General features: G+C 39.7%; 1 protein-coding gene across 1 annotated transcript; it reads right to left on the bottom strand.

Moving 5' to 3' along the window:
* Positions 1 to 8978: 8978 nt before the first annotated feature.
* On the bottom strand, positions 8979 to 11698 carry hoxb13a (homeobox B13a). Its single transcript, XM_050068241.1, has 2 exons — positions 10709 to 11698; positions 8979 to 9687 (listed from the first exon to the last, which is right to left on the bottom strand). Exons 1-2 carry the CDS (start codon positions 11421 to 11423, stop codon positions 9440 to 9442), a joined length of 963 nt encoding a protein of 320 aa, XP_049924198.1. The 5' UTR covers positions 11424 to 11698; the 3' UTR covers positions 8979 to 9439.
* Positions 11699 to 27200: the final 15502 nt, after the last annotated feature.

Raw genomic sequence — 27200 nt, 5'->3', positions numbered from 1 at the left:
GTCTGATACCAATGAAAAAAGTCGTCCTTTCATGTCGGCATGATAGGCGGCCAGTTGCCGTCGTTGTTTAACAATGACCGCAACCAGCAGCACCAGGTGAAAATGCGGCCAAACAGCAACATAGGCTAAGGGGGCAGAAGTTGGACTACGGCCAGTGGGAGAGGTGGAGGACGGGTCCAACAACCACCGACTTTCACCCTGGAGGCTGGTGTTCATTTCCCGTAACATTGTAAAGCCAAACCCTGTTCTTAATCCCACCATGTGCTTTTGTTGCCTAAAGCCAACCATGTGCACATGTTGGCAAAACATAACCACATTTGCATTTGTTGTCGGAGGAAAAAATATATCAGTGTGCAGTGTTGTACCAGTGTACTAAATTTATTTTGAAAGAGACTGTATGTAAACTGGACATTTCCTGTGAAAACAGAAGTGTATTTTGAAACAATGCATCTAACAGACTGACGCTGACACGTTGGCCCAGAACGTCGACAGCCAACACACCCAGGGTACCTTGTATGTCATATGTGGACGTGGAAGGTCAATGACCAAATGTCTATATGCGACAAGATCGGAGTGAGAATTTGTTGAACAAATATGACATAATAAAAACATTAATTGAATACGCCACACAGTTGTTTTTCACTGGGTGAATATGTGGTTAATTAACAGCAGGTAACTTAGCAATGATAGCAAACATGTGTGATGGTTTATCACTTAGCTCTCGCAAATCCACCCATTTTTACAAAAAACACTTGGAGTAGGCCAACACCACTTGGACAAACCACACACACAAGTAAGACTACCGGTAGTAAGGATAACAGCAATTTGGTTGGATTTCTGTAACCTGCAACACAACTTAAGACTAACAAAGTAACATCATCTGAGAACAGTATATGTCAAATTGACATTGTCTTGATAGGTTTTAGTCACCCAATGTCACAACCTAAATTTAACCAAATATCGACATTTAACAACGGTGGTGGCCAACAAACATTTTGTTAAGAAGGGTGGACAGTTTCGTCCAACATGATGAATGGATTCAGTACTGAAGGGAGATGTGTGAACAATTCAGCAACATGCTTTAATTTAGACACATTTAATCATATTAGAGATTTTTACTGACAGTTTTATTAACAATGCAACTTAAAACAATGCAAACTTTCAACTGTTTTTCTACTAATTTCTCATACTTTCTTTCATTTTTTTTTGTGTGCGAGTATCCCTCTTTGTCTGCTGGTCTTTTTTGTCAGTGTTCTGGTCTATTCTCTGCTCCCAAATTTAACTGGACAGGCTCGAGTCATTAACTGTTGATACACAGCCCGCACTGTAATCAGTGCCAACACTGTTTGTCTGCTGCTGTGCACAAAACAGACAGAAACCCAGGGAGCATCAGATTGTTTTCTCAGTCAACTACAACCCTCAATGTATCTCAGATTCATATGGTAACAAATGAAAGAAATCAGCTTTTCATTAAGTTCAAAGGTGAAAAAGGACTCTCACCTTAGCTTGCATTTTGTGATGTGTTATTCACGATGTCTTTCTGATCATTTTGAGGTTTTAAATATTCGAAGTTTAAGTTTTTGTTTGCAGCTCCTTTAACCCCAGACACAGAGCAGTGAAGCCACACATCAATGAGGCAGAGCCTGATTGGTCCTCCTGATTGTATTCTCTACACTGATTGGTGCTTTGTAAATGAAACCTTATTATAGAATGATGTTGGGGACAAATTAAGCCTTTACCTTTTTTTAAAAATGAAGGTGCAAGAATTTTTGAAACTTAAAAGAAAAGTCTCACATGAGTAACTCATTTGTGACTTACATTGCTAATGTCAAAATATTTCAACAATGCTATGTAATGATTTTACTTTCACTCACCCTTTCCCAAACTTCATCCTTTCACAGGCACTTTCATACCGACTGTCATCTCAGCTGTGTTTGCTCCGTCTTGGCTCTCCTCTATCATCCATCTGAGGTGGTTTTTCACCATATGAGAGGTGCTGACGTCAGCCAATCACCGCCCTGTATTATGAGCGCATGTGCTGCATTTTTTTTCAGCTTTAAAAACTACATTTACCTGCAGAACATTGTGATGCTCATTACTGTAACCATGATACTTAAGATCCTGAACACCTCCCAACTGCGCCTTATTGCGCACTGTCTGATGAAGACTTAGGAATCCGGATATGTTGTTGGATAAAGCAAGAATAATTTGATGGAAACAGATATTTATTTTACCCGAAGTTACTCCTTCTTATTAGGGGGGAAGCCATGACTCACAGGTATATTTCTTCCAATCAATTCATTGTTGTCATTGTAGATATTTTGTTGTCGCCACGCGCCGTCGTGTGCTTGAGTACAAATTATGAATCAAAATGAAGCTTGGGGCCTGTAGTTTAGCTTTATGTGTTAATTTCCCCTATTTGAAAAGCTTAACCAAAATAATGAAGAAACCCCGACGTTTTACCTCCAGTTCAATATGGATCTGTTTGAGATGCAACATGTTGTAAGTACCAGCCATGGAAGTAACCACGTATTTCAGACATAAATAAAAAGAGCTGGGAGATAAATGTGGCGTCAGTAAATAAAAGTCCTCTGAAATTAATAAATGTGGAATTATTAAATAAAAGTTCCCTGAAATGAATCCTTTGAAAATCGTATGTATGTATTTATTTATTTATTTACTATTTAGGCTATAGGTTAATTTATATTTATACATGCCACACTAATTTAGCCTATATTACATTTAGTGTTTGTTTTCTATTTCTTTCTTCCATTAATTTATATTAGTCATAGTCATGTTTTATTTATGTTTTTAATTAATATTAACTTAAATGGCATCCCATAGTAGTGGGGTTCAGACAGTTCATCAGACTTAGTTTAATTAACATGACTTCCGGTTTAAACCACGTTCACTTCCAGTCTTCTATCGGTATACAGACAGGTAATGACATCTCTGTACACATGTAGAGACCCTGCAGCTTAGGCAACCATGAAGCACAGCCTGCTTTCGGGGGAAAACAGAAGGTGTGTCCAAACTGGTTGTACAATGACCAGACTTTTTTAACTTCACCACGACATTAAGGGAATACATGAATAATGGTCCGATTGTTTTGTTTTCTTTTCTTTTCTTTTTGTAAATATCTATGGAATAAAGTTCCTGTCCCTTGTCTTGACAAAGGATGATCTTGTGTGTTCCAGTCAGTAGCAGAATGTAGCTAAGTACATTTACTCACTTTCCTGCTATTTAACAATATACTCTGCTTTTTACTGCACTACATTTATATGACAGCTGTAGTTTCAGATATAATAATATTTTACATACAAAACACGTGATGAGCTTATAAAATATAATGCACTGTTGTAGATCACACCACCCAACTGTATATTAAATAGGTCAGACTAGCTCCACCTTGACCAACTGCAACAGTAAAATGCTGCTCACACATTAACGCATGCTAACATCATAATGATCCAGTAATCCAATGGTAGCACTCACAGGGTTTAATTTTGTATCTGTTAGATCCTATGAATAAGTAGGCTATATTTCTAATAATTTTATTGTATATATGTGCGGATGTGAGATGACTTCTCCATCTTCCAGCTCTACTGTAACTCTCCAACTTTGCTCTGAGAGTGCAGCTGTCTTCAGGCAGGAATGTAAAGTGCTCTGTGTCTATTCACTTGTGTTTTACTATCACAGCAGGTCAGACCATGCATCACTGACACCAACATCTCTGCTCCACTCTGCTGAAAGAAACCCAAATCTGTGAATGGACTTTTTTTTCTTAAAGAGGGAAACAGACCACAAATTTTGAAAAATAAGACATAAAAAAAAAATAATAATAAAAAGATATATCTCTCCCAATTAATGTATTATTATTATTATAATTATTATTTCCTCATACTCTCTTATATTCACTTTTATGTTTATATTTTATAACCCTGTCTCCTTGAAATGAGGTGAGGCCTGACCTTTGACGTCTTTTTTACTGTAGCTGTGGTGCTGTGTCTTGACTGCAGTTGGCAGCTGTCCTGGAGTCTGTCTGTCTGTATGAGACTCATTTCACTAAATGTAAAAATTATATTGTCGAAGCATGTTTGTTGGTGACTCTGATGAAAATAGAATAGCTCAAAATCTTTTTTCTTTTCTCAAACTGGGTTCTAATTATAGTAACCTATTTGTATTTGTTTCCTCTCTGACACACTAAACCCTCTGAAATGTTGCATTTTTTTAAACATTTTTTTTACCCTTTCTAAATTAAAGTGTGGATATTTCAACCTCCCTTGCCAGTGGTGGAATAAGACTTTTTACTTAAGTGTACGTACACAAGTATTATCAGTAAAATACCTCAACTGTCAAAAATATTCCTCATGGGGAATGGCAACTTTCAGATTATATTACTAGTGTATATATGACATTATTGCATCACTATTACTGATGCCTTAATGTGTGTGCAGTATTGTATATGCACATGTTAGTTAATCAAAGTGGAGAACATTTAACTTGTTTATATATTCTTAGTTAATCTATGTGATCATATATTTTGTATGTAAAATCTTATTTTGAAAAAGAACTGTGTACAGCTGTCAGATAAATGTGGTGCAGTAAAAAGTACAATGATTCAAAAATGTTCAGGAGTAGAAGAATGAATAAAACAATTCAAGTAAAATACACGTACCACAAATTTGTACTTAAATACTGTACGTTTTACCACTGCTTACAGCATACTTAAGAAAGTCTTATTCATATTTCATTTTATTTTTATTTCATTTAATCATTTTAAGTTAAAAGAATCAACTTCATACATGGACATTTTCTTTATTTAGCTGCTTTGATATTTTTCACAAGTGCAATGAGCCACTTTTGGATTCTGTATATATTTCCAACATCATTTACCCCCTGCTGTGCGTAATAACTTACATGCCAATTTAATTAAATTATTCCCAACTGAAGCATTTCATAGACACTTTATTTTCAAGTGTAAATGTGATATTTTCTATTTAAAAATGAAATACAAGCAGGTGAGAATGTGACAGAACCTAATGTGTGAAGAAAGTGTTTGTTATGAATGTAAAAAAAAAAGAGCCTAATGTAACGTGAAAACATACGTGATGTCAGCATTAGAATAAATGCATATGAACTGGCGTATGGTTTTGTTGTGTTGTGTGGGAATAAAGTAAGACCACATGAGTCGGGTTCTTCCTCCTCCTCCTCCTCCTCCTCCTCCTCCTCCTCCTCTCTCTGGTATTTGGACTAAAGGGGAGAAAGAGCTTTATGAGCTTCAGGGCTTCCGTCAGTATTGTTGGTTTTAAAGGAAGACAGAGACGGAGCAGTAAAGAGAGTCAACAGGCCAGCAGTGCACACCGCCGTTTGTCAAGTTCAATGTTAATGTTTAACGGTCCGACACACACACACACACACACACACACACACAGAGGAAATTAAAGTCAGTTTAACAATGACCGGAATCTAGGTCCTAGTTTAAATTACATATCTGGTTGAAATTAATATTTCCCTGATTTGACTTTCTATTCTATTCAATTCTATTCTATTCTATTATATTATTTTCGCCTTTCCTTCCTAAAATAGTCACTGCTGGCCATTTCACTGTAGCGTAATGTTTGTGAAAAGGTTTGATGTCACTTCCAAAAGAACCTGAAACTCAAGCGCAGTTTAACCACGACAGCACCGCCCATAAACTATATGTTCAGCAAATTATAGTCTTTTTATTCTCAGCCATATGAATGAGGACTAATTACAAATCTACACTGACTATGTATCTCTGTTATAAATGACGAATGCCATGCACATGCGCATTTCGTCTCGTTTACTTTTTCTTAAGGACATCTGACTGCAGTAAATTACAAAGATCAGATTTTGCCGTGTAGACGATGTGTGTATTTAACACCGGGGGTAAACAAGGTGACTGTAACCTCTTTTCGGTCACAGAATATATGATTTTGTTGATTTTTTTATTCGATGATTTAACATCATTTAACCACTTTCATAGCTGTGTAAATAAATAAATTAAACTATGTAATGTTTAAAAAGTAAAAATAGCATGCGCAAATAAGATGTAGGGTTTTCTAATGGGATACAGAAATGCGCTCGTGCTCTTATTTGGAAACCAACGGCCTAAAATCAGGGCTATGGGGACATTCCATATGAAATGTTTTTGCACTTTTTTTAAAGTTTTATTTTCATCTTTCGACAAACGACAGGATAATTCAGCCTCTTCATTCAGACCCAACAGTTTCCTGAGACTATGAATTGATATTTGGGTCAGCCCTATGAGATATCACCATAACAACACTACCGAGGTCTTGAGAAGTTACTATGCTGAGAATTTCCTGATTTCAAAGTATTTGAAGCGAGCCCTGCAGTGAACAGGAAAATAATTTTCCATAAGCGTGTGCGCAAAGCTCTGGCGCAGCCTCTCTGGTGTGTTTGTCCCTTTTAGAGGACGCGTTGGAGCAAAAGCGGACGGCCTGCACCATGACCTCTACCATTTCATGCATTTCACACGATTTCAAATATTGCGTATGTTATATTGCATTGAATCTTACCTGGAGCGATAGAAATAAGAAGGACGCAAAAACATGATGCAAAACGCTTAACACACCGTGTTCTCCTTAGAAATAATCTGACTCCATGATTCAGTGCTGAACATTCACGATTCTGTAAGAACCAAAAGAGGTTCCGATTTGCTGAAATTTGAATGACACCACAGTGGGCAAATGACAAAGTGGAGACTGTATATTTCAGGGGAATGATCCTTACTGTCAGGGCTGTGTTGACAGATTGTGGATTTCAGACTTCAGCTGATGCTGCACAAAGTGCTGAGCGTTTTCAGTTATTTTGCTTTATGCTCTCAGCTGTGATATTTGTTGACAAGTTGACAAGTGTTCCACATGACACCAGAACCAGTCAACACCAGCCGGGATCCACCCTCTTCTGTGACACTGACACAGGCCTTGTACGATTGTGAACTCCAGTAAGGCTTGGACATCAGCCACACTATGCAAGGAATTAGGCCTACAATTACGGTCTCATACGCCAGCACACTGGGTTGAAACCTCAGGATTTTATAAGACACACAAACACAACACAAACACCAAACATTATGCTGTGACATTCACTTTGTGTTTGGATGTCAAAATGCTGACGTTTTAAACGTCATCATCTACGAGCCTGGCCACTGTTGCTGCAGCAGATGATGACCTACCATCCAAGCTGATGCAGACAGACATGTATCGTGTACCCGCAGCTCATCGTCACTCACTTGTCGCCGTGAACGCGCCGCAGGAGCGGATCAATGGCGCGCTGGATCCTGCTGATGAGAGAGCGAGGAGCATTCAGGCCTATAGCTGCCGCAGTGTGTGTGTGTGGTTGTATGTGTGTGTGTGTGGTGCTGGGGAGGGGGGTGTCTCTCTGTCAGACCAGACGACACAACGCTCTGCTGTCGTAAAATGTTTGCAGGAGATTTGAGTGAGAGCCCAGCCTATTGCTGGTCACGTGACTCTCAAGGTCAAGGGCTCTTCTCGCTCTCTCTCCCTCTCTCTTACACACACACACACACACACACACACACGCACACACGCGCGCGCGCGGGCACAGCACCCACAAACAGCAGCGCATTTGAATGCCTCTATTCTATCAAATTTAAAGATGCTCAGGTCATAATAGAGACATCTTTAAAAAAAAAACTAGTTTTAATTACGCACTTTGTTTCTTGCTATGTCTCTGTTGTCTTTGCCAGTTTCTCACTTCAGGTGTACAAAATTAATCTCCCTAATTTTCCCTGTAAACATGGGCGTAACTTTGGTTTGAGAAGTTAGGAGGACCAATAAAATGTCTGAAGTGATTTGAATATTACCCCCCGCATTTCTTCATCCAGATAACCACAACACAATCTGGGAAATTTTTCAGTTGGACAGCATTAAATATGCTTATTTGTGGCATTTCTTTTTACATTTATTTATTTATTTATTTAGTATAGCTATATTTCACATTCTCAAACAGAATCTGACAGCTGGCCAAATAGTAGTGTAATAAGCCCGATTTTTGTGGTCACAAATTTGTATTTACACTGTAGCTTATAAATATTTGCAAAATCCATATTTGGATTTGGAAATATTTCCGTATTTGTTTTTGGTAATACATTTCCACTAGCCTATAGAAATAACGATGAATTTGACACTTACTGTAATTCAATACAACTTCAGATTAAACGCATGTTTACCTGGATCACATGAATAACTGGTAAACAGTGTAATATGCAGAAACGGACAGCAACTGTTTAAGTCATTAGTATAACTACTGAAGGGTTACAGATCAAGTTTAAATAATTCCATGTAATTATGTTTTACTTCAACACTTTTCAAACAGAAGTATGACTTTCTCGCGCTCCGTGTCTCGACACCTGATGGTTTCAGCACTTTACAAAACAGTCCTGAGTTGTTCTGATGACTGGAGGCTAAGTTTAGCAGCTGGTGGAAGATACAGTTCTTAAATTAAACCTTGACACGAGGGAGACAAAGAATATCCTACAGTAATTTCTGCTCACGCTGATATACATTTTACTGCTCATGCTGTGATACCTTGCTTTGACTACACGGCTTAACACTTTGGGTTAAGAATGTTATTACTTGGTCAAAATAATGGGAAAGTTTGTTCACACGGGTCTATACAGGCCTGTGGAATGACAGTAAGAAATGGATCACGTTACTGTGGTGATGTTCCAGAGGGTGGCCTGGCCCAAATATGAATTCACAGTCTCATAAACACTTTTAATCTGCACGAGAAGTCAGAATCCTCCTGCGCTGTTTGCGGGTATCAACTTTCAGCCTTTGTTGTGAAGTAAATGCGGATTTGTTTGCACATTTTACGGGCATAGTTTGGCGGAGGAGACGACAAGACGCATATTACGCACGACTCCAAAGTTACCAGTAAACATATTAATGCATGTGAAGATATAAGACCTACTGGAGACTCCATCGGGATTAAAAGGGTTTATTAAGTGTTGCACTATACTTTGATTACTGGTTTACAGGCGTTATAAACAATATGGACAGCATAATAGTGTGTTTTGGGCTATAGGCTACAGGGCACGGAGAACACTGACAAACAGTAAAACACAGACAGTAGACAGGACAGTTACATCAAAGCAGGCAGGAAGGTGCTGTATTTACATGACGCCTCTGAAGAGACGGTTTGGTTCTTTTCTTTAATCTTATTTTGTCCTTTATGTCCTTTTTTATTCGTATTTTCTTCCATTTGTTGACGCACGCCGGTACGCACAGTCACAGTCCCTCAAAAGTACCACGTCGTTCTTTTCCACATTTTTTTTTTGTAATTTCTCTCAGTTCATATTTAATGCATAACACGCAAATACACCAAGATCCTTCACTAAATCGTCCAAAGCGCAGGAACCTGCATGCTACGGAGCGCTGCTCTTCACTTTGGCCACGAACTTCTTCTCCTTCACCCTCCTGTTCTGGAACCAGATGGTGATCTGCCGCTCCGACAGGTTGGTGGCGGCTGAGATCTTCCTCCTCTTGTCCTTGGTGATGAATTTGTTGGCGGCGTATTCTTTCTCCAGTTCTTTGAGCTGGAGTTTGGTGTACGGTATCCGCTTCTTCCTACCCCGACGGAAAGGCGAGCCGTCGTGCTGGTGCGCCACCACATCTGTTTAAAAAAAAAGAGGGACAAAGAGAAGGCGGTCTGAAGGGAAGTTGTGCACACCGGGACACACTGCTCGGTTCCTAGCAAAGTTTAATACAAGCTAAATCGTGCTGTGTAGACTTTAGTGCCGGCAGCTTAAATGAGGTGGACGGCGACTTTATGCTTGGAGCTGATTGGACATCCATCCTACGACACACAAACAACATGGTGGATGTCTGTAAGCAGCACGACCATGCGGCTGCACGCTCAACCTGACCTGCACCTTCTGTCCTAAAATATAGTGTGCATGTTTGTGTATACGCGTGGATATACTCATTTGTATTTCATTGCATGTGTCCCTGTGTGATGAATAAAGAACGATCTGTAGAGAGCTTCTTTTAAAACCGCAAATGATTGTGCTAATAGATCTAATTAATTGTTTGTCCGCCAAGTGTTATTCTTGTAAGTTAACAGTGCTCTATGAGCATTAGTCACCCAGTAATTAGCTGATCATCAGGTTAACAAGTAAGTCACACGGTACCAGGCAGCACATGACCTTTTAATTAATAAACAGCCCTTCCCTAAGGAACACGAGGAGGCAGGATAAATCCAAATATTATTATTGTCCTCTGCAGTAACAGATAAGACTGCACAATACACCTCTTAGTTATCATACACTTACATGCTCCAAACAGCTTGTCATATTTTGCGCATCAGTTGCACGAAACGCTGTCAGAGCAGATGGGATTGTTTGAGCTTTGATTAACAGCCACTAGTCTCTGCGTGAAGCACACTGCTTCTAAATCTGTTGCAGGGAGAACTCGTCATATTATCTGTGCAGCTTTTTTCCAAGTTTATGAAGACTGTATTTGATTACCAGAGCATATTAATCATGTCATCAAAACGGCTACTTTAAAAGTCTATAATTAATACTTAGTGACATGTCACACAGCAAACGTTGTCTGTCTAGAAGTAGGCCTGTGTATCATTCTGCATACCGAAGTTTCTTTATAGGTTTAAAAGGAGGATAAAAACAGTTAATTACCAGCCAGAGCGGATTTCCAGAGGTGTCCGGCCTGTCCCTGGTCCTTGGAGCAGTACATCTGTCCTCCCCAGCCGTTGGTTAGAGCCCAGGGCTGGTAACTGTCCATGGGAAGCAGGGTGTCATGACGAGGCTCACCGGTGCCCAGCGTTTGGACCACCGACACGTCCAAGTAGCTGGCCATGGACTGATACGGGCTCGGATAGCCGTGGTAAAAGGCGAACTCTTTGGCCCGGTGGTTCGGGTATTCGTCAGAGTTCACCGTTGTGTCCATATACTGGGAGCTGAGCGCGGCTCCCGCCGCCTGGGTGCAAGACTTCAGAGAACCCCGCCCCATCCTGCACGGATAGTAGCCGTTACCAAAGTAGCTGTACGGTAACGCGGTAGCAGCCGAGGAGCTCTGGTGCGGTACGGCTGCCGCCGGGCACGGCCCGGCCGCGCATTGCTTCCCCGAAGAGGCGCCTGTCTCGCTGGAACCTGCAGCGGACACGTCCACTGTGGAGTAGCCAGCCGAAGAGTGCACCAAGCCGGACGGGTGGCCGCCCAGAGCAGCGGCGGCCGCCGAGTGTGCCATAATGTTGCGGCACTGGCTAGCGGCGAAGTTGCCGCTGCCCACCAGCCCCTCCATGTTCTTGTTCAGGTCGTCCAGATTGTTGTCATACACAAACATTACCGTTTCCGCTGGCCAGCGAGGGTTTAGAACCAAGGAGGCGGTCATAGGCGCTCCTTTTCCCGGTCTGGCCTCCGTTCCTCTCAGACTCTGTCCGGTCCTGCGCGCTGAGCTGCTACATTGGCTGAATGAGGGGAACTGATGCGCGTTTGTTCTCCCCTGATCGTTGGCTCTCCTGCTCACACACAGCTCAGGTAATTCACATGTACAGTCACGCGCACTGTCACAGCACGCGTGCGCTGCCTTGTTGCACCGTTTAGTGACGGTGCTCGCTCGGAGGCAAAGACTCCCGGTAACCGGCCGGACCTCCGGTTACATCCTAGCCGCAGCCTTGACGCAACAAGCCCTCGGGACCAGGAGAGGAGGGAGGGCGCGTGTCCATTGGATGAGACCGGATGATCACGTGACGGGGCAATAGAAAAAAGAAGGGGAAGAAGAGACTTGTTGGGGATTGTCAGTCAAAGAAAATATTTTTATGAGGCTCGAGCTGTGGCACGAGAAGAGCATGAGCTTCGTGAGGCGGCTCAGCTCCCTGAATGTGCCGCTTGTCCTCGTGCAGCTGCATTATGCCAAACTGAAGTTTCTGAACTCCTGCCGCTGCCATGAAGAGTGATACAATCATTGTGACATAAATAAATAAATAAATCAGTTGAACAGACATGTTTTGTGCTGTGCGTAAAGACGCATGGGGAAACGCTCGGTAATCGGTATTGCCAGAACTTGAAACAGACTATTGTATATAATTCATGTTATGTAAATGTTGTCTTATGCCAACAGTAAGTGTGAATACACATGCAGTAGACACGGGGATTAAAATATTAAGAAAATAATGCCAACGAGTTTAACTTTTCTAAACTTTAGCATCTTTTAGATATTTCAGCTTCGGTGTGAAAATGTTCAGTATTACACAGAATAATGGACACATTTACAGACTAATAACCGGCGCAGCCAAAGGAATGACAAAAAACGTTTATCGTTATCATAAAAGTATTGAAAAATAATAACATACCCGCGTTTCAAAAGAAACATTTAGTTATTAAAATAATTGTACCCGCTTGGACATTTCTCAGTCCGAATTTATGTGTGCTTTTAGTCTGTCCCGCTCTCACACCATCTGACTCTAGGAAGGTGAAGGGGATTTATGGAAGGGATTTGGAGGTCTTAAGATTTGAGAAATATGGCTTTGGTTCAAAGCGCTTCGGAAAGGTTTTCACGGCACTTCTGAGCCACGTTATTTGCGTAATCATTTCGCTGGCTGCTTATGGGTTTGGATTTATGTGAAAGGGGGTCTCAAATTGCGCCCGGTGCTGTTTGGAATGAATTCTTCTGGCGGTTTTTGTTGCACAAAGAGCTTTAAGGTATGTTAGGATGAAACTCTTCGTGCACCCGCTGACTGCGCTTTTATGGAGTAACTGTCACTTTCCACACGTATTAACTGCAACGACAAGTGTGTCAATCTATGTTTAAAACATCTTTTGAGAAAGAAAAAATTACAATAAGTGACAGCAAACAGGATCCAGTATTGTCATAACAGTAATATGTTAGTTTTGGCAACTTAAGTAGGTTAGTTTTACAGAAAACCAAGTCCCAGTTGAACATCTACGATGCGTAAAATACGTCATGTTTTTGCATATTGCCTCAAATAGAATAATTTAAAATAAATAATATTTTATAGAGATTTTTAGACATTATTCAAGTTGTTTTCCACACAAGTGGAATCTGTGGAAATCATGACATTACGAATAACTTCTGTGGTTGGACAAGTGTCCCGCCGCTCATCATGAGCTTTCATAATGCTGAAACTTGAGTGAGTACAGCAGGACTGAAGGCAAAAGCCGAGCCCTTCTAAGCGAATGAATGTCAAAGGTGGGCTTGTATTTTATCTTTTTTGACTTTATTTTATTTTGTTTGGTTCATCCGGGGATCCGCAACTACTGGCTACTGCAGTGATTACTTCCTCTACCTTTCCAGGGGCCTTTGAAGAAGTTCATGTCACATTGTGTGTGCACCGCAGAAGTTATTCCGTTAAACACTCTTTTTTGGCACTTTATCTCATTTTTAAAAGGCAGTCTCAACACCGTCCTGTGGCAGCAGAGGACAGAAGCAGGTGTGAAACTGCTCGAGATGACGGAGGCGGAAGCTGGTGAGGATTTTACTTCCACTGAGTAGAGACTGCCAACCTGGATCATGGCAGAGGTGGAAATAAATCAGCTACTTGTTTGAGTTTAGTGGAGACTGAATCAACAATAAAGTAATATAATACACAATACAGCATGTTCTGAGAAGACAATAACAAAAAGATGCATTAAAACGTAGAAGCCTATATTATCGGAGAATATGAGATGCCTCTGCGGTCAAAGCAGCAGCTCAATTTTAATTTAAGGCTTTAAGTTATGTTAGTTTGTGATTTGGTTACAAGGGATGACTGGGGAAAAGTCAAGACGTTTGCTCGTAAGGCCTAGATCTTCTTCTTCTCCTTCTTCTTCTTCTGCCTTACTTAATTTACATTTTTCCGGTTTAATCTTTGGCAGTTACGGATGAAATGATGAATAAGTTTATAAAATGAAATAAAATAAAATAAACAATACATTAAAAGAAATTATTTCTTAACTGAAGATTCACTTTTTGGAATGGGTCTTGATAACTCGTTGAAGAATACCGCAAGGTCCGATGGAAAGCTCCAGAAAGAGCCGCATTGAGAAAACCTCAGCCAGCCTGTTTTCTTTTGTTTTGGGGGTTGTTGTTATAATAATTATTGTTTTACTTTTATTATTGTTATTCGTAGTAGTAGTAGTAGTAGTAGTATTAACATTTTATTTTATTTTTTGCTTTTTTTCCTGTTTGTTTGTTTGTTTTTGCCAAACTACTATTCCAATGTCAAGATTCAATTTTCAAGGTCGGGTAAAAGTTAACTCAAAAAATAAGATGAGATTTCGTAATATCGTGGAAGTTGTTTAGGTTTTGAGAGAAATGATGCCTGGTGGACACAGAGTCACTGATAACAGATATAGAAAAGAAGGATATTAGCTCTTGAAATCAGTTGTGTGAACATACTAATATGTATCTGTGTATGTTGCAGATAGTGAATGTGATCGTGTCCTCCCTGTCTGTGTGTGCGGTGCTGTATTCCTCCATCCCATCATAAAAAATACCTGAACATTAGTTCACTCACTGACGACTAAACTGTCACTATAGCTGGCTCCTGGTTTTAAAAAGCTTTGCACTGAATTGTCTCGGACCTGTTCTGTGGGCCTGACAAATATAAGCACAGACATCCGCGCGCACACACACAAACCACCCAGACAGCCAGTCTCTCTCCCATAGTGTGGTCTGCCGGGGGGGGGGGGGGGGGGGGGCAGACTGGCCCCCGAGGGTCAAGGTCAAGTTTAACACGGAAAGAGAGAGGAGGGGGCAGACAGAGAGAGAGAGACAGATGTAATGAGCTCAAGTTCAAGGCCACCGCACACCTTGAAGCTTCTTCTGTTTCTGTGCGCGCGCGTGTGTGTTTGTGTGTATGTGTGCGTGCCTGCTACCACGCAGATGACAGGGCAGACGCCATGCTGTCTCAGTGATGGGCACCGACAGCTCCAATATAACCAGTCTAACCAGTATAAGGACAAACACCCCGACCGCTACCCGCGCCATCAATCATTAACCAAAGATATGCTTCAGTATTATAGGAAACTCAATCACAGTCGGAGAATCCTTAAATCCCCCTAAATATAAGCACATTATTGAGCCGCCATTATGTGTTTTACTCTGCCTCAGCACATTATCAACACAGTGTCAGTTAAATAGCAGCATTTCTCAATATTTAACCCATAGCTGTGCGCTGCTTTAAGGGCTGAGGGTCGTCAATTACCGCATCATGCACATACTAATGTGTTTATATAAGAACAGTTATAAGTTTATGATCAGTAATACAGTATGTATAGGTTTATGATCGACACAACGACCCAGAATCCCCGCATACATTTGCTTTGCCCTCTAATGAGGAGACATTTAAAAATGCGCATTATAGAAAAAAAAACTGCTAATGTAACTTAAACTGCTTTATCCACAAAATCCTAAACCACCAATTAAGAGATGTAATAAGATATTAGGCCCATATAATTATTATAACTGCTCATACAAGCAGCATTGTCTAATTACCAATTATAACTCACCTCCATGCTCCCTCATTTGTTTCGACTTAATTTGGTGTCAATCTAAACTTAAATATGGCTTCCTTTATATCTGGGGCCTACAAGTTTACAGTACCTTGTATTATCATAATTTTACTCTCATAGAGGCATAAGAAAAAGTCTCGCAGCTTTTTCGTTCTAACTTTTTTTTAATCCTGCTGCTGATCAGAGGAGGGAAACACGAAGCGCTCCGGGAGCCATTTGCGCATAGTGTTTCACGTGATTTAAGTAGATTTGTATCACACACGTCCTTCAATCCAAAATACCTTTTTTCATTCGTCAACAGGGAATTTGGAGGTAAGAGAGTTCCCAAACACAAATACACTCAATTCATTCACAAACATATCTAAAAATGCAATTATAATATTGCAGGAGGAGAGCTGAATAACACACGGCGGTGATGACTATATATGTCCGCAATTCGGCTTTACAAAACCCCAAAACGTGTCCACTGAAAGCAATTCGGCTTTACAAAACCCCAAAACGTGTCCACTGAAATGCTTTTCTTTTTTAAAACATTCACGTCAAGACACTAAGAATCATGGATAATAGATACAGAGGTAGGTGAGGTGATAATGATATTTATCCAACTGGACCTACATGGGCCCAAGGCCCGAAGATCAGGGCCCCTACAACCAATCAGAGCCCCTGAAGTGATTGTTAGTACTGGTAACACTTAATCTGGATAGTCCGCCCACAGATAGTTTATGGAGTATTTGTTACATCTCAACAGCTTATTAGTTGAGATTCAATAATTCAACTGTTTCGCTTTGTCTGTGGGTGTTTGCATATAGAGTTTATGTGACAATTCATTACTTATGCTTAGAAAAATATAGCTAGTTGAACCTGAAGTATTTACTCAGCCCATGCACTAGGCTGAGTTCAAGTTCAACAATATTATTTTTGAGAATATTTAATTGTCGTCTAAACTCCAACATCTAAAGACAAAGCAATACAGTTGAATTGTTGACTCTCAGCTAATAAGCTGTTGAGATGTAACAAATACTGTCTCTATCTTTTGGCGGACTATTCCAATAAAGTAATTTATCCTTTGAGCATCTGCTGCATACTAAACCAGTTAAGCAGATAAAGCCCAAACACTTAAGAAAATATAACCTGCAGCACAGCATTTCGTCTGACTTTATTCAGCATTTGTGGAGAGTGTCAGGTTGGAAATGCTGTGGCAGGAAACTATGGGAATGACTCAGACAGCATTAACAGAATACTGAAGGTCAGCAGCACTTTACAAGTTAACCTGCAACTTGTAGCTAAACAAGACGCAAAATAATGTGAGTGACAGGCGGGGGCCTAGTCTGGAGACGAAACCCGACGGATATGATTAAATGAGGAGACTTATATGCGATTTTATTACACAGCTCAAGACTTGATGCAAATAAACCAGGTAACAACAAAATCTACCTCCAATACATTGAATAACATGCATTATTGCGCCATTAGGTCGAAAATATCAGTTTGTCAGATAATGACAGTTCCGACACTTAAAATCTCTTCCTGCACTTTGACTTGAAGTCAGAATGTATTACATGCACCTGATAGAGCATGTTAGCTCCGGCCTCACCTCATCCTCTGTTTTGCTTTACTTATTGTCTGTTTTGCTTTACTTATTGTCTCTTTTATTTATCTAATGATATTTTTTATCTATCAACCCATATATTGTCGGTATCATCGCTGTCTCCCACAGCAGCATGACTCCACATGTCTCGTTTTCCAGCTGTATTTACTTTCTGCCATTTCAATTCAGTCCGAACAGTCAGTTGAAACTCAAACATAATTTCACCTCCTAATGATATACAATCTCTGTGTGGCTTTCTCTAAAATGTAGTCAGTATTCTCTTTGAGGTTAAGGCAGTTCAGACACTTTGTGGAAGATCCTTTTAAAGGTTGCAGTCTATCAGGAATGTCTTGTATGCTGCTGGGGACATTTTCACATTAAACACCTCAGCAGGTGAGATGCTTGGTCAGCAGCAGAGCCCCATTGTTCCAGAATTAGCTGACTTAAGTTCAGTAAGTGAAGTGCAGCAACTGACCAGTTTGTTCTGTCAGTCTGCCACACCTTCACACCATTTAGATTTCCTTAATGCCTCTTTATTCTGACTTCAGACTCGGTCTATCCTGCAGCTGCTTTGCATTCTGCTCTATTCTCTGCAAACACTGCAGGTCTTGAACTTGACCTCTGTGCCTAATTGATGGATTTCAATTTGGGTCTTTGCAAGGAGCATGTTCTTTTCCCAGTGATCACCTCCTGAATATTTAGACTGTATATATAGTGTGAACAGATTGGTTAAATGTATAATCCATGGGATATCAGTGAGGGGGAGAGTGGGCAATGAGCCACGGGGGTGGTATTTATTAAACAATTTTACTTCCCAGAGCCTGCACAGTGAGAAACTATACTGCATTTTATAAAAAGCAATGCAAGTTGTGAGGAACTGTGCATCCTTGACCAAAACTTTACCCTCACCTTAACCAAACAAGCTACTGTAAACCAAGTACGATACCTGTGTTAATGACGTGATGAATTTACCAAATGATACAAAACACATTATTAACTGACTGGTTCAAGTACTTTAGTTTTTAGTTCATCTAAGGTGACCTTTGACAGCTGGTTTTCATGAGGCAACAGGAGCTATCATCAATATGAAAATAAAGTCAAAATTAAAAAAAAAAAAGTGTGTGTGTGTATTGTGAAATAGTTGAACATTAAGACATGCAACAACATAGTAAACAAGGTGAAAGTATTCAATTGTGAACAACTTCCCTGATTTTCAACATTAGACAAACTTCAGGTTTTTCCTTTTCCTTCCTTTTGTCATTTTCCCTCTCTTTATATCTTCTTTATGGCTTTTTCCACCCTGAAATGATTGGAGGCCAATGTTACTGATTTTAAGACACTGTGGTATTTTCTGATTTTTTCACTTAGGCAGTGGTATCATGTGAAACCAGACACCCTAGGGCATTCATTTGTACCAACCATATTGGTATAGGTTGCCTGGAAGGGGGCTAAATAACACTTCAAAGTTGAGCTAAATTTTGGCAAGGGAACAACTGACGTCGCCATTTTCAAAGGGGTCCCTTGAACTCTCACCTCAAGATATCTAAATGAAAATGAGTTTGATGTGTACCCACAAGTCTCCCCTAAACTTGAGAAGGGTTGTTCCATGGGAAGTAAATATTTTGCTTCTCAGAATCAATGTAATCCTTCAAATTAAAGCTACATATTTGTCTTATTAAGGAAAAGGGCAACCTGCCTCTTTTGAAGAACAATGAATCAACTAACATGTATATCCAGATATGTAACACATTAAAACGGGATTGCTGTGGAACTCAAAATGTTAACCTTACTGGTATTAGTCTATTCACATCAGATAATTAGTCAAATTAACTGTGAAATAAGAAACCAAAGTAAATCAGTATATGATTCCTTAACTCTTATATTGACAGTTTTCAACCCTATGTACTTTAACAGCTAAATCGAATTCCTAAAATTCACTTATGGCTTTTTTGTGTTGGTGTGCCACCCCGAGATCTTCAGTGGCCACATCTGGCCACCCTTATAAAACATTTCTGGGGGCGCCCCTGTCTTCAGGATACAGCAGATGAACAGGGTACAAACTGATTTATTCATTTCTCTTACATTTTTTCAATGATCATATCAAAGACTAAGACAACATTTAAAAACCGTAATTAGCTTCTGTTTACATGCTGACCAGACTGAGCTGTGGCTACAGTTACCTTTGACCTCATTATACTGATGAACTTTACCTGCTGTTTAAAAAAAATATTCCTGTTTGTTACTTGAACTTAAAATAACTTTATCATGTTATGGGTCAGTTTTTCCATCCTTAAGACATGATGATCAATCAGACATCTCCATGACAACTGAGCAAACTCCATTCACTAAGGAAGACGATGAGATGCAGCTGAAAGCAGGAGAAAGTGGACCTTTAGTTTTAGTTTGCTTTTTGTTTTTTTAGTTTAAAGTTTCTGCAGTTTTGTACACTATTTATAACATTCAACACTCAACACCTAATAAAAAATGTACATAATATATAACAGGCTAAATGGAGTTTTAACATGTGTGTGGTATCACAAACTCAGGACAGACGTTTTAGTTGAAATTTTTCAACTCAGTCTACACTTCAGCTTCTTTTCTAAGTTCCACTATAACCTGTGAGCCTTGCTCAGCTTTGAGTGAACATGTGGGTAAACCCATGTTTTGTGCCTGCAGCCATGGTGCAGCGTGGTCGTCGCTCCGCCTCCATGCAGCACACAGCAGCCTGCCAGCTTCTCATTCAGCTCCATACTTCATTATTACTGCAGCTCATTAAACTGCCTGCAGCCGTACCTGTCGTCTGTGTGAAATCAGGTCATGAAACTGGAGAAATTGAAGCCTGGGAGGCTGGTTTGCTTCTTTAAACTGGTCTCCTTGATGTTCACCAGTGTAGACAAGGGCAGTGGTGACAACAAGCAAACCATTCTGTGGCTTAATAAACAACCTGCTGCCAACACACTGACATCCATATGCTCTTGACTGTATGCCTCACTTACCTAGAAGGCAAAATTCTTGTTGAAGGCGACGATCTTGTTTCTCATTTAAGAGCTGGTAATCTTAATCTAGCTACTGATCTTGAGCTGAGATTTTGATTTAGTCTCCATTTACAAGACAGAGCCTTAGGTTGAGGTCATGATACAGGACTCATCATAGTAATAATTATTGCATCTCAGCTGATATTGCACTTTGATGGTGCATATTACAAAAGTTGTAGAACAAATGTGTATTTAATTGACCACAAATCCAGAGAGATATAGTGAAGCTGGGGCTTTGAGTCCCTGGGCTACTGAGGCATTGTGGCAGTTGTCTTCAGCCTTGGTTGTATGACACAATATCAAAAAAAAAGTCATCATCACCATCATCACTGGCACTATTACTCCCAAACAACAATATGAACAGACATTTTGACGGACTGCTCTATAAATTCCAAAATATGCAGATGTTGTGCCTGCCTTACGTGACAGTGAATTTGATGAGAGTAGGCAACATATATAGTTTTGTATATTTAAAAAATGACTTAAAATACAGAACACTCACAAAATGTCAAATAGGATTTCATGAACGTATTTTCTGGCTATACCATCTCATATTTCACCATTCAGCACTATTTCACTTGATCATCTCACTCTCCAGTGTTGTCTAAACTTTTTATTTCCAACTTTAAAAAAATGCCTCTGAGAAAGTAGGCCTACTCTCCTTTTCATTAATTATGTAGGAGATAGTTAATTGACAATTCCATCATAATGCCTCACCTGCTGGTAGTCTGAATCCATCTCTGCAAAGATTCACCCCTATTAGCAACACCATCAGCTCTTTCTGTCTCTGCTGTTTCTTTCTTGCATGTACAATAGCATACTGCCTATGCCAGCCAGCTAACTAGCTGAGATTGGTCCATGTGATAGCATAGGCTTATATGAGGCACAATGTGATGCAAATGTAACAAGCTGGGCAACGTTTTAGAGAAAATATGGGGATTTATTTTATTCACAGGACATTAAACTGGTTAAATATTTTATTGTTAATCATTTCCACAGCTAAAAAGACTCCCAACAGCAGAAGCTGATGGCACAGCAACAACAGTGTCATATGACAGGCGTCAAGTTCTGTCACAACATGAGTCATTATCCTTTTCCTCCTGAAGGGCAACTCAGCCAGAGAGGGCAAAGTTTTGGCAACTCTAGTCTGTACCTGTGCATGTCCCTGTCATACAACAATTTTTAACCAAGCAGAGACAAAACACATAATACGCTAAAGTTTAGCATATTATGTGTTTTGTCTCTGCTTGGTTCAACTCTGGACTGAACCAGTTTTGTATTGTTTAGCCACTAAACAATACAAAACTGGTTCAGTTCAGAGTTGGACGCTCAGTGGCGTTTAAACTAAGACTGATACACTGTAAATCTGTGTTTGATGGTGGTGTTGATGAGCTTAAGATCATATATTATCTGTACAAACATCTCATCTGCCAGAGCAGCAGATACATGTGTGATTTTTGCAGGACAGTAGCCTACAGCCTGCTCCTACAATAGAACCGAGCTGGGCTTGTGTGGATGGTTACTGTCCCTGATAAGGCTATAACTGCTGAACACTGAATAGTTAACTTTTCTTCACTCTTCGTGGGTCTGCTCCCTCTGTGGAGACTAGAGAACACCCACAGCATGAAGACAAGACTTCACAGGTTCAACAGCACAAATCAGATGACCAAATCACTTTTGATGAAACAGCCTTAAATGACATTAGATATGCAAACTGTATGAGATCTAAATGACCTAAATCTAAATTAAAGTTGTAATTACAGACTAGGGAAATGTTTTATCTAAGTTATTTGATTTCTGTATGAAGTTTTGTTTGATGTCACGTGTGACATTGTGGTGAACATCAGTGTTATTATTTATCTGTTTATTTACTTACGTATTTATTTATTTATTTATTGTTGCCATACCATGAAACAGTAGGCTATACTCATTTCAACCAAATCACCAAGGCCTTAACTCATATTTAGGAAATATTATTATCATACAGTGGTTATAATGCAAGCTTTTACCCAGCATTCACTGTGTCCTGTGTCCTTGAACCTGACCTTGTTAAGCATTTAACAAGAGTAGTGACTGTGTGTGTGTGTGTGTGTGTGTGTGTGTGTGTGTGTGTGTGTGTGTATGTGTGTGTGCAAATATGGGATAACTTGAGAAAGAAAGAGCTATCATATTACCACAAATATTAAAAGGCCTACTTGTACTAACACCCCTGTAACTCTGTAACTGAAGCATTCAGTAGTTCACAGTTGGAAATTATTATTGAAATTGACTTATTTGTTCTGATTCTGTGGCTCTGATATTAAAGTAGAATCTGCCTGTGCTGTTTCAGAATAGTAAAACACCATCTTTTGTTGTATTTTGACAAACTCCCCTACGTAAGTGACATTTATCTCATTGATACGACAGAACAAGTAACTGATGTGATGATGTGATGATATCCTGTGCAAACAGACTGTGTTTCTGCGGCTGCTCACCCACAGTGAGCCTGAGTGTGTTGGGCTGTTGCAGAATGTTTGTCTTTGCCCTGCTGCCAAACATGAAAGTGGTGAATATTAATTCAGCAAAAGGAGAGCTGCAGTGATCCAACAGTATGTAGAGAGCTACAGTAATAACATCTTAATAGCAGACCTGAAACGATTTGACAGTTTATCAATTAAGTTGATTGGTAGGAAATTAATCTGCAGCAATTGCTATTGTTTGAGTATGTTTTTAAGACAAAATGTCAAATATCGATGTCGCTGCTATTAATATTGTTACATTATTTCCACTGCTTTCCATTTATCATTACAGTTGCATAACATAGATAAAATACAGTCTACAACAATAACACATAACTGTCCAAATGAATGTATAACTGTGTGTGTGTGTGTGTGTGTGTGTGTGTGTGTGTGTGTGTGTGTGTGTGAGTATTATGTCAAGATGCTGTTTTAATTATTTGTTTGTTTTCATGTTTCATGATGTTTCCCCCGGTTTGTGACATGCACAAACACTGTTTCACTGTCATTTCTGCTCAGCTCTGTGGAGTTTGAGATTAATGAATCAAATTTTGCAAAGTATTCATCTCTGACAGCATTATATTTTTCACATTTTAAGAGGAAGTCCATCTCTGTACTTCTTATATAATCTTTTCTCTATGGCTATACTGTAGTCAGCAAGTCTTATTTGCTCAGGTTCTGTCTCTTCAATGTGTCTCTGACAGTAAAGCAGGGCTATTCAATTACAAATTCAACTGGGCACGATTTTAAAACCAGAAAATGTCGATGGGCCAGACATTTCAGCAGTGCTTGTGTGTCTGAGTGTGTGTGTGTTGTAAGGAGGAGGTCAGCCCTGACATGCAGAGAGCAAGAGAGAGGCTGCAGCATGGTGATACATGAAACTGAAACTTTAAAATGTAATGATAAGAGCTGATAATGGTGGAGCTTATCACTACAGTTTTGATTAATTTGTTTAATACCGGGTCTCAGCCACTCAGAGGTTGCTTCTGGACCGCATGTGGCCCGCGGGTCGCAAATTGAATAGGCCTGCAGTAAAGAGTTATTTTGCAATTTAGGACCATATGGCAATTAAGTTTGAGTTTTTGATTCGTCTAATCTTGCAGATAGGCATCTTTTGTTCATGGTTTGGTCTAATTAGTGAATGGAAAGCACTGCTGTTCAGAGGTTGAACAGTAGTTTGACGTCCAGTTGACAAAAGGGATCAGTTCCTGGGTTTGTAGTGCCTGAAACCTCAGTCTTTGGGCCTCGGTTTGAGGTGCAACCACATTTTTTTTTCTTTAATGTTAATCCCTCTCTCAATTAAATGTTCAACTCAATTCAATGTGTGTGTGTGTGTGTGTGTGTGTATGTGTGTGTGTGTGTGTGTGTGGTGTTTGTCATAAATGCACTGTATATATACCAGTGTCATAAGGTAGGATGGGCCCCAGTGTACGCTATTATGACTGGCCTAGTGCACACTATCGTGCGCATATCATCTCATCACATGATCAGAGACTTGCCATTGGATAGCATCAACATACATATTACCCAGCCGTCATAACTACATATCTGTATATAACAAAAAATAAGACATTATTAATTTAATTAAACAAATTTAATAGTTGATTTGTAGTTATAGAATAAGCATGCAATTTTGTTATAGGTGCTATTGACTACTTTACAAAAAAGAAAAACTAAACATGACGGAGATGGGTTTGACTTTTTCAAGGGCATTTATAGCAAATGGCACTGTTTTTAATTCAATGACTTATTCTTTGAAAACAGGCATATTTTCAAGGTGGCAATCACTCATAAGGGCCCATTCCCCACTCAACAAATGGTTGGAGGGCCCACTGTCTCTTTGGGCCCCCCACCTCACGGGCCCCTGTTCAACCACACTGCCTGCACTGTCTATATTTACACCCCTACCATATACCTCACTTTGCTTGAGATCAATAAAGAAACAATTAACAACAATATATTTATACAAAATCATAGATGTAATTTGTAAAGAAAAAACTATTAAAAGGCAGAGTGTGAGCTGTGGGTAGATGAACTCCAGCTGTGATGTGTCTCTTAGGCTGTGACATGTACTCACATATCTTGCTGCATCATTGGCACTGACACTATTTTCTCTGGGTAGATGTTGTATTTTAGTCTGGTCAGAGAGTGTATCAAAATTTTGGAGTTCACTTTTTTTTTTTTTTTTGTTTAGTTAATTTTTTTTAACTTTGTTCTGATGTCTTCATATGTGCTACACTGTAGCAGGAAATGTTGCTCTGTCTCCACCTGCCCCTGTGCACAGAGCTGACACAGCCTGTCTCTCTCCACCATAGGGGGTCTCTTTATATTGCTGTGCTCCATATGAAAAGTGTCCTGAAATCATTTTTGATATGACTTGTCGCTATATAAATAAAATTGACTTGACCATCTCCAGCTCCCCCAGTGTCAATATTTTCTGGTGTTCTTTGCCTTCTACTATAGGAAACTGGATATCTTTCTGTTGGACTGTTGATGGACAAAATTAGACATTTAGCCTACAGACTATTCTGGGATGTCCTCCTTTTTTACATATCTGTTCAGAGGGTGTTATGCTAGAGACTGTAAGCTCATTAAGACAAATTTGTAATGTTGGGCTTAATGATATTAACTAGACAAACTATTAATGAATCCAGAGACAAGAAAATCAGCAGATTCATGATAACAAACATAATTTAGTTGCAGCCCTGGTGAATGGGAATGAAAGTGAAAATATAGGCTACTAAACTTGCTGAGAAATACAACGTCAGTTTCGGACAGAACTAGAGGACATGTTAATGACAGAAATGTAGACCCAGGTGTGGCTGGAATGACCCTGCTGTAAAAACGCGCCTTCACATCAGTCATACAGTAAAGATGGGACAGCAAAAATGATTCAGCAGTAGGCGCCTCGTTATGGCAATTTAAATGACGTATCAGTGTTAGAATTTGCTGATTGATTAATCATGGAGTAGTCAGAAAACTTACATGCAGGCTACACCTAAATGTGGAAACCAAACGATCAGCTGATGTGCTTGACCCGACTCATTGGGGAAAAATGAAATTAAGTTACACAGGTGATGTGGTATGAAACTACAGGCCTGCAGCACGAGACTGTTTTGTTTTTCAATCTTTTTTTTATAATTGCTTATTTTGGAGAATAACTGTGGATGATGTTAAATAATATGAAATAGGTTTTCTTAACGATACTCAGAAGCGTCGGAAAATGGATGGATGGATGGATGGAGACGTAACACTCGGGAGTCTACATTAGAGAAAATGTATAAGATGCAGTGAGCCTGTAAAACCGTAACTATTAGTAAACGCATTCAAATTACAAAATCAGCACTAAGAGAAGGAGACATGGATGAACTAACACTGTCCGCTAGCTGGAAATCATTTATCACAGAGCGGAAGATTTTCATAACGAAATAAAGTCTTTTTTTTTATTATTAGTGCATTATTATATTACTATTATTGTTATTATTATTATTATCATTATTATTATTAGTAGTAGTAGTAGTAGTAGAAGTAGTAGTAGTAATATTAATATTAAAGTTAAATGAGGTCGTGCCTGACTTTGTCTTTCTTTTCATGGGTCACCAAACTCGGTGTGACTTTATGAAAGCCTCCACGCTCCATGTCCAGGCTCAACCCAGTGTGTATTGATTTCATTCATAAAACCAAGGTTTGGGCGTTCTTCGGCTCCGTATACGTCTACTGTACAAGAATAAAACTTAAGAAAATCGACCGCATATTTTAGGCTAGCATGCGATGTTTGTTTCTTTGTTGTTTTTTTAATCGTTTTAATTGAAATTGAACTGAATTTCGCAGATAGTCCTGTTGTTAGTGCCATCTGCCTCATAGACACACAACCCTACATGCCACGCGCTGGCCACTGAAATTGCGGGTAAATGAGAAATGTGTCTGCCGCTGTCCCCCAGAAACTGAGCAGCTCCCACGGTGAAGCATAACATGTCAAATCATGTTCATTCATACCTTTATTATACATTTTGCTATTGTATTTTCACTGTAAAACTTATTTTTGGAATAACGTTTTAAATTAACGTTATAACTGAGCAGATTCAAGGCTTCACAGACAGTGGGCTCTCCTAATGCAGCTGAGACATAACGAAAGGCAGCTAAAGGCCGGAAAGTAGGCTATGTTATCTGTAAGCTGTCTTTATTTTCTACCTATGGTCCAGTAGTTACGCATTATTCAAAGAAGCTTTATTCAACCCCAATAAATGTGCAAATTCAGAATTCAGAGAGTAAATTCTTCGTTTCTGTTGCGTTAACCATTTTTACCTTATTTTTCCACGCAGGTTTTTAGATGTCAAGGACTACCATCATTTTAGGCTTGTTTCTGATTTGCTCCCTTTGCTGATAGAATGACTAAAATCCTTCCTACCAGGTCAGTTTGCAGCATTAACTCACTCCATTAAAATAAGAGCTGCTGCTGTCAGCCAGTCACGATGCAGTATTGAGAGGACACTGAGACAGGTTTTCTGCTGACAGACAGGATTTTCATGAGGTCTATG

The sequence above is a fragment of the Epinephelus moara genome, chromosome 18, assembly GCF_006386435.1.
Source record: "Epinephelus moara isolate mb chromosome 18, YSFRI_EMoa_1.0, whole genome shotgun sequence".
Classification (NCBI taxonomy): Eukaryota; Metazoa; Chordata; class Actinopteri; order Perciformes; family Serranidae; genus Epinephelus; species Epinephelus moara.
This window is presented reverse-complemented; position numbering and strand designations above follow the sequence as displayed.

Excerpts from the sequence above, each read along its gene's own strand:
- hoxb13a (XM_050068241.1), bottom strand. The coding sequence starts at position 11,423 with ATGACCGCCTCCTTGGTTCTAAACCCTCGCTGGCCAGCGGAAACGGTA. Across the intron at positions 9,688-10,708 it reads CTGGAAATCCGCTCTGGCTG|ATGTGGTGGCGCACCAGCAC; the intron begins GTAATTAACTGT and ends TTTTTTAAACAG.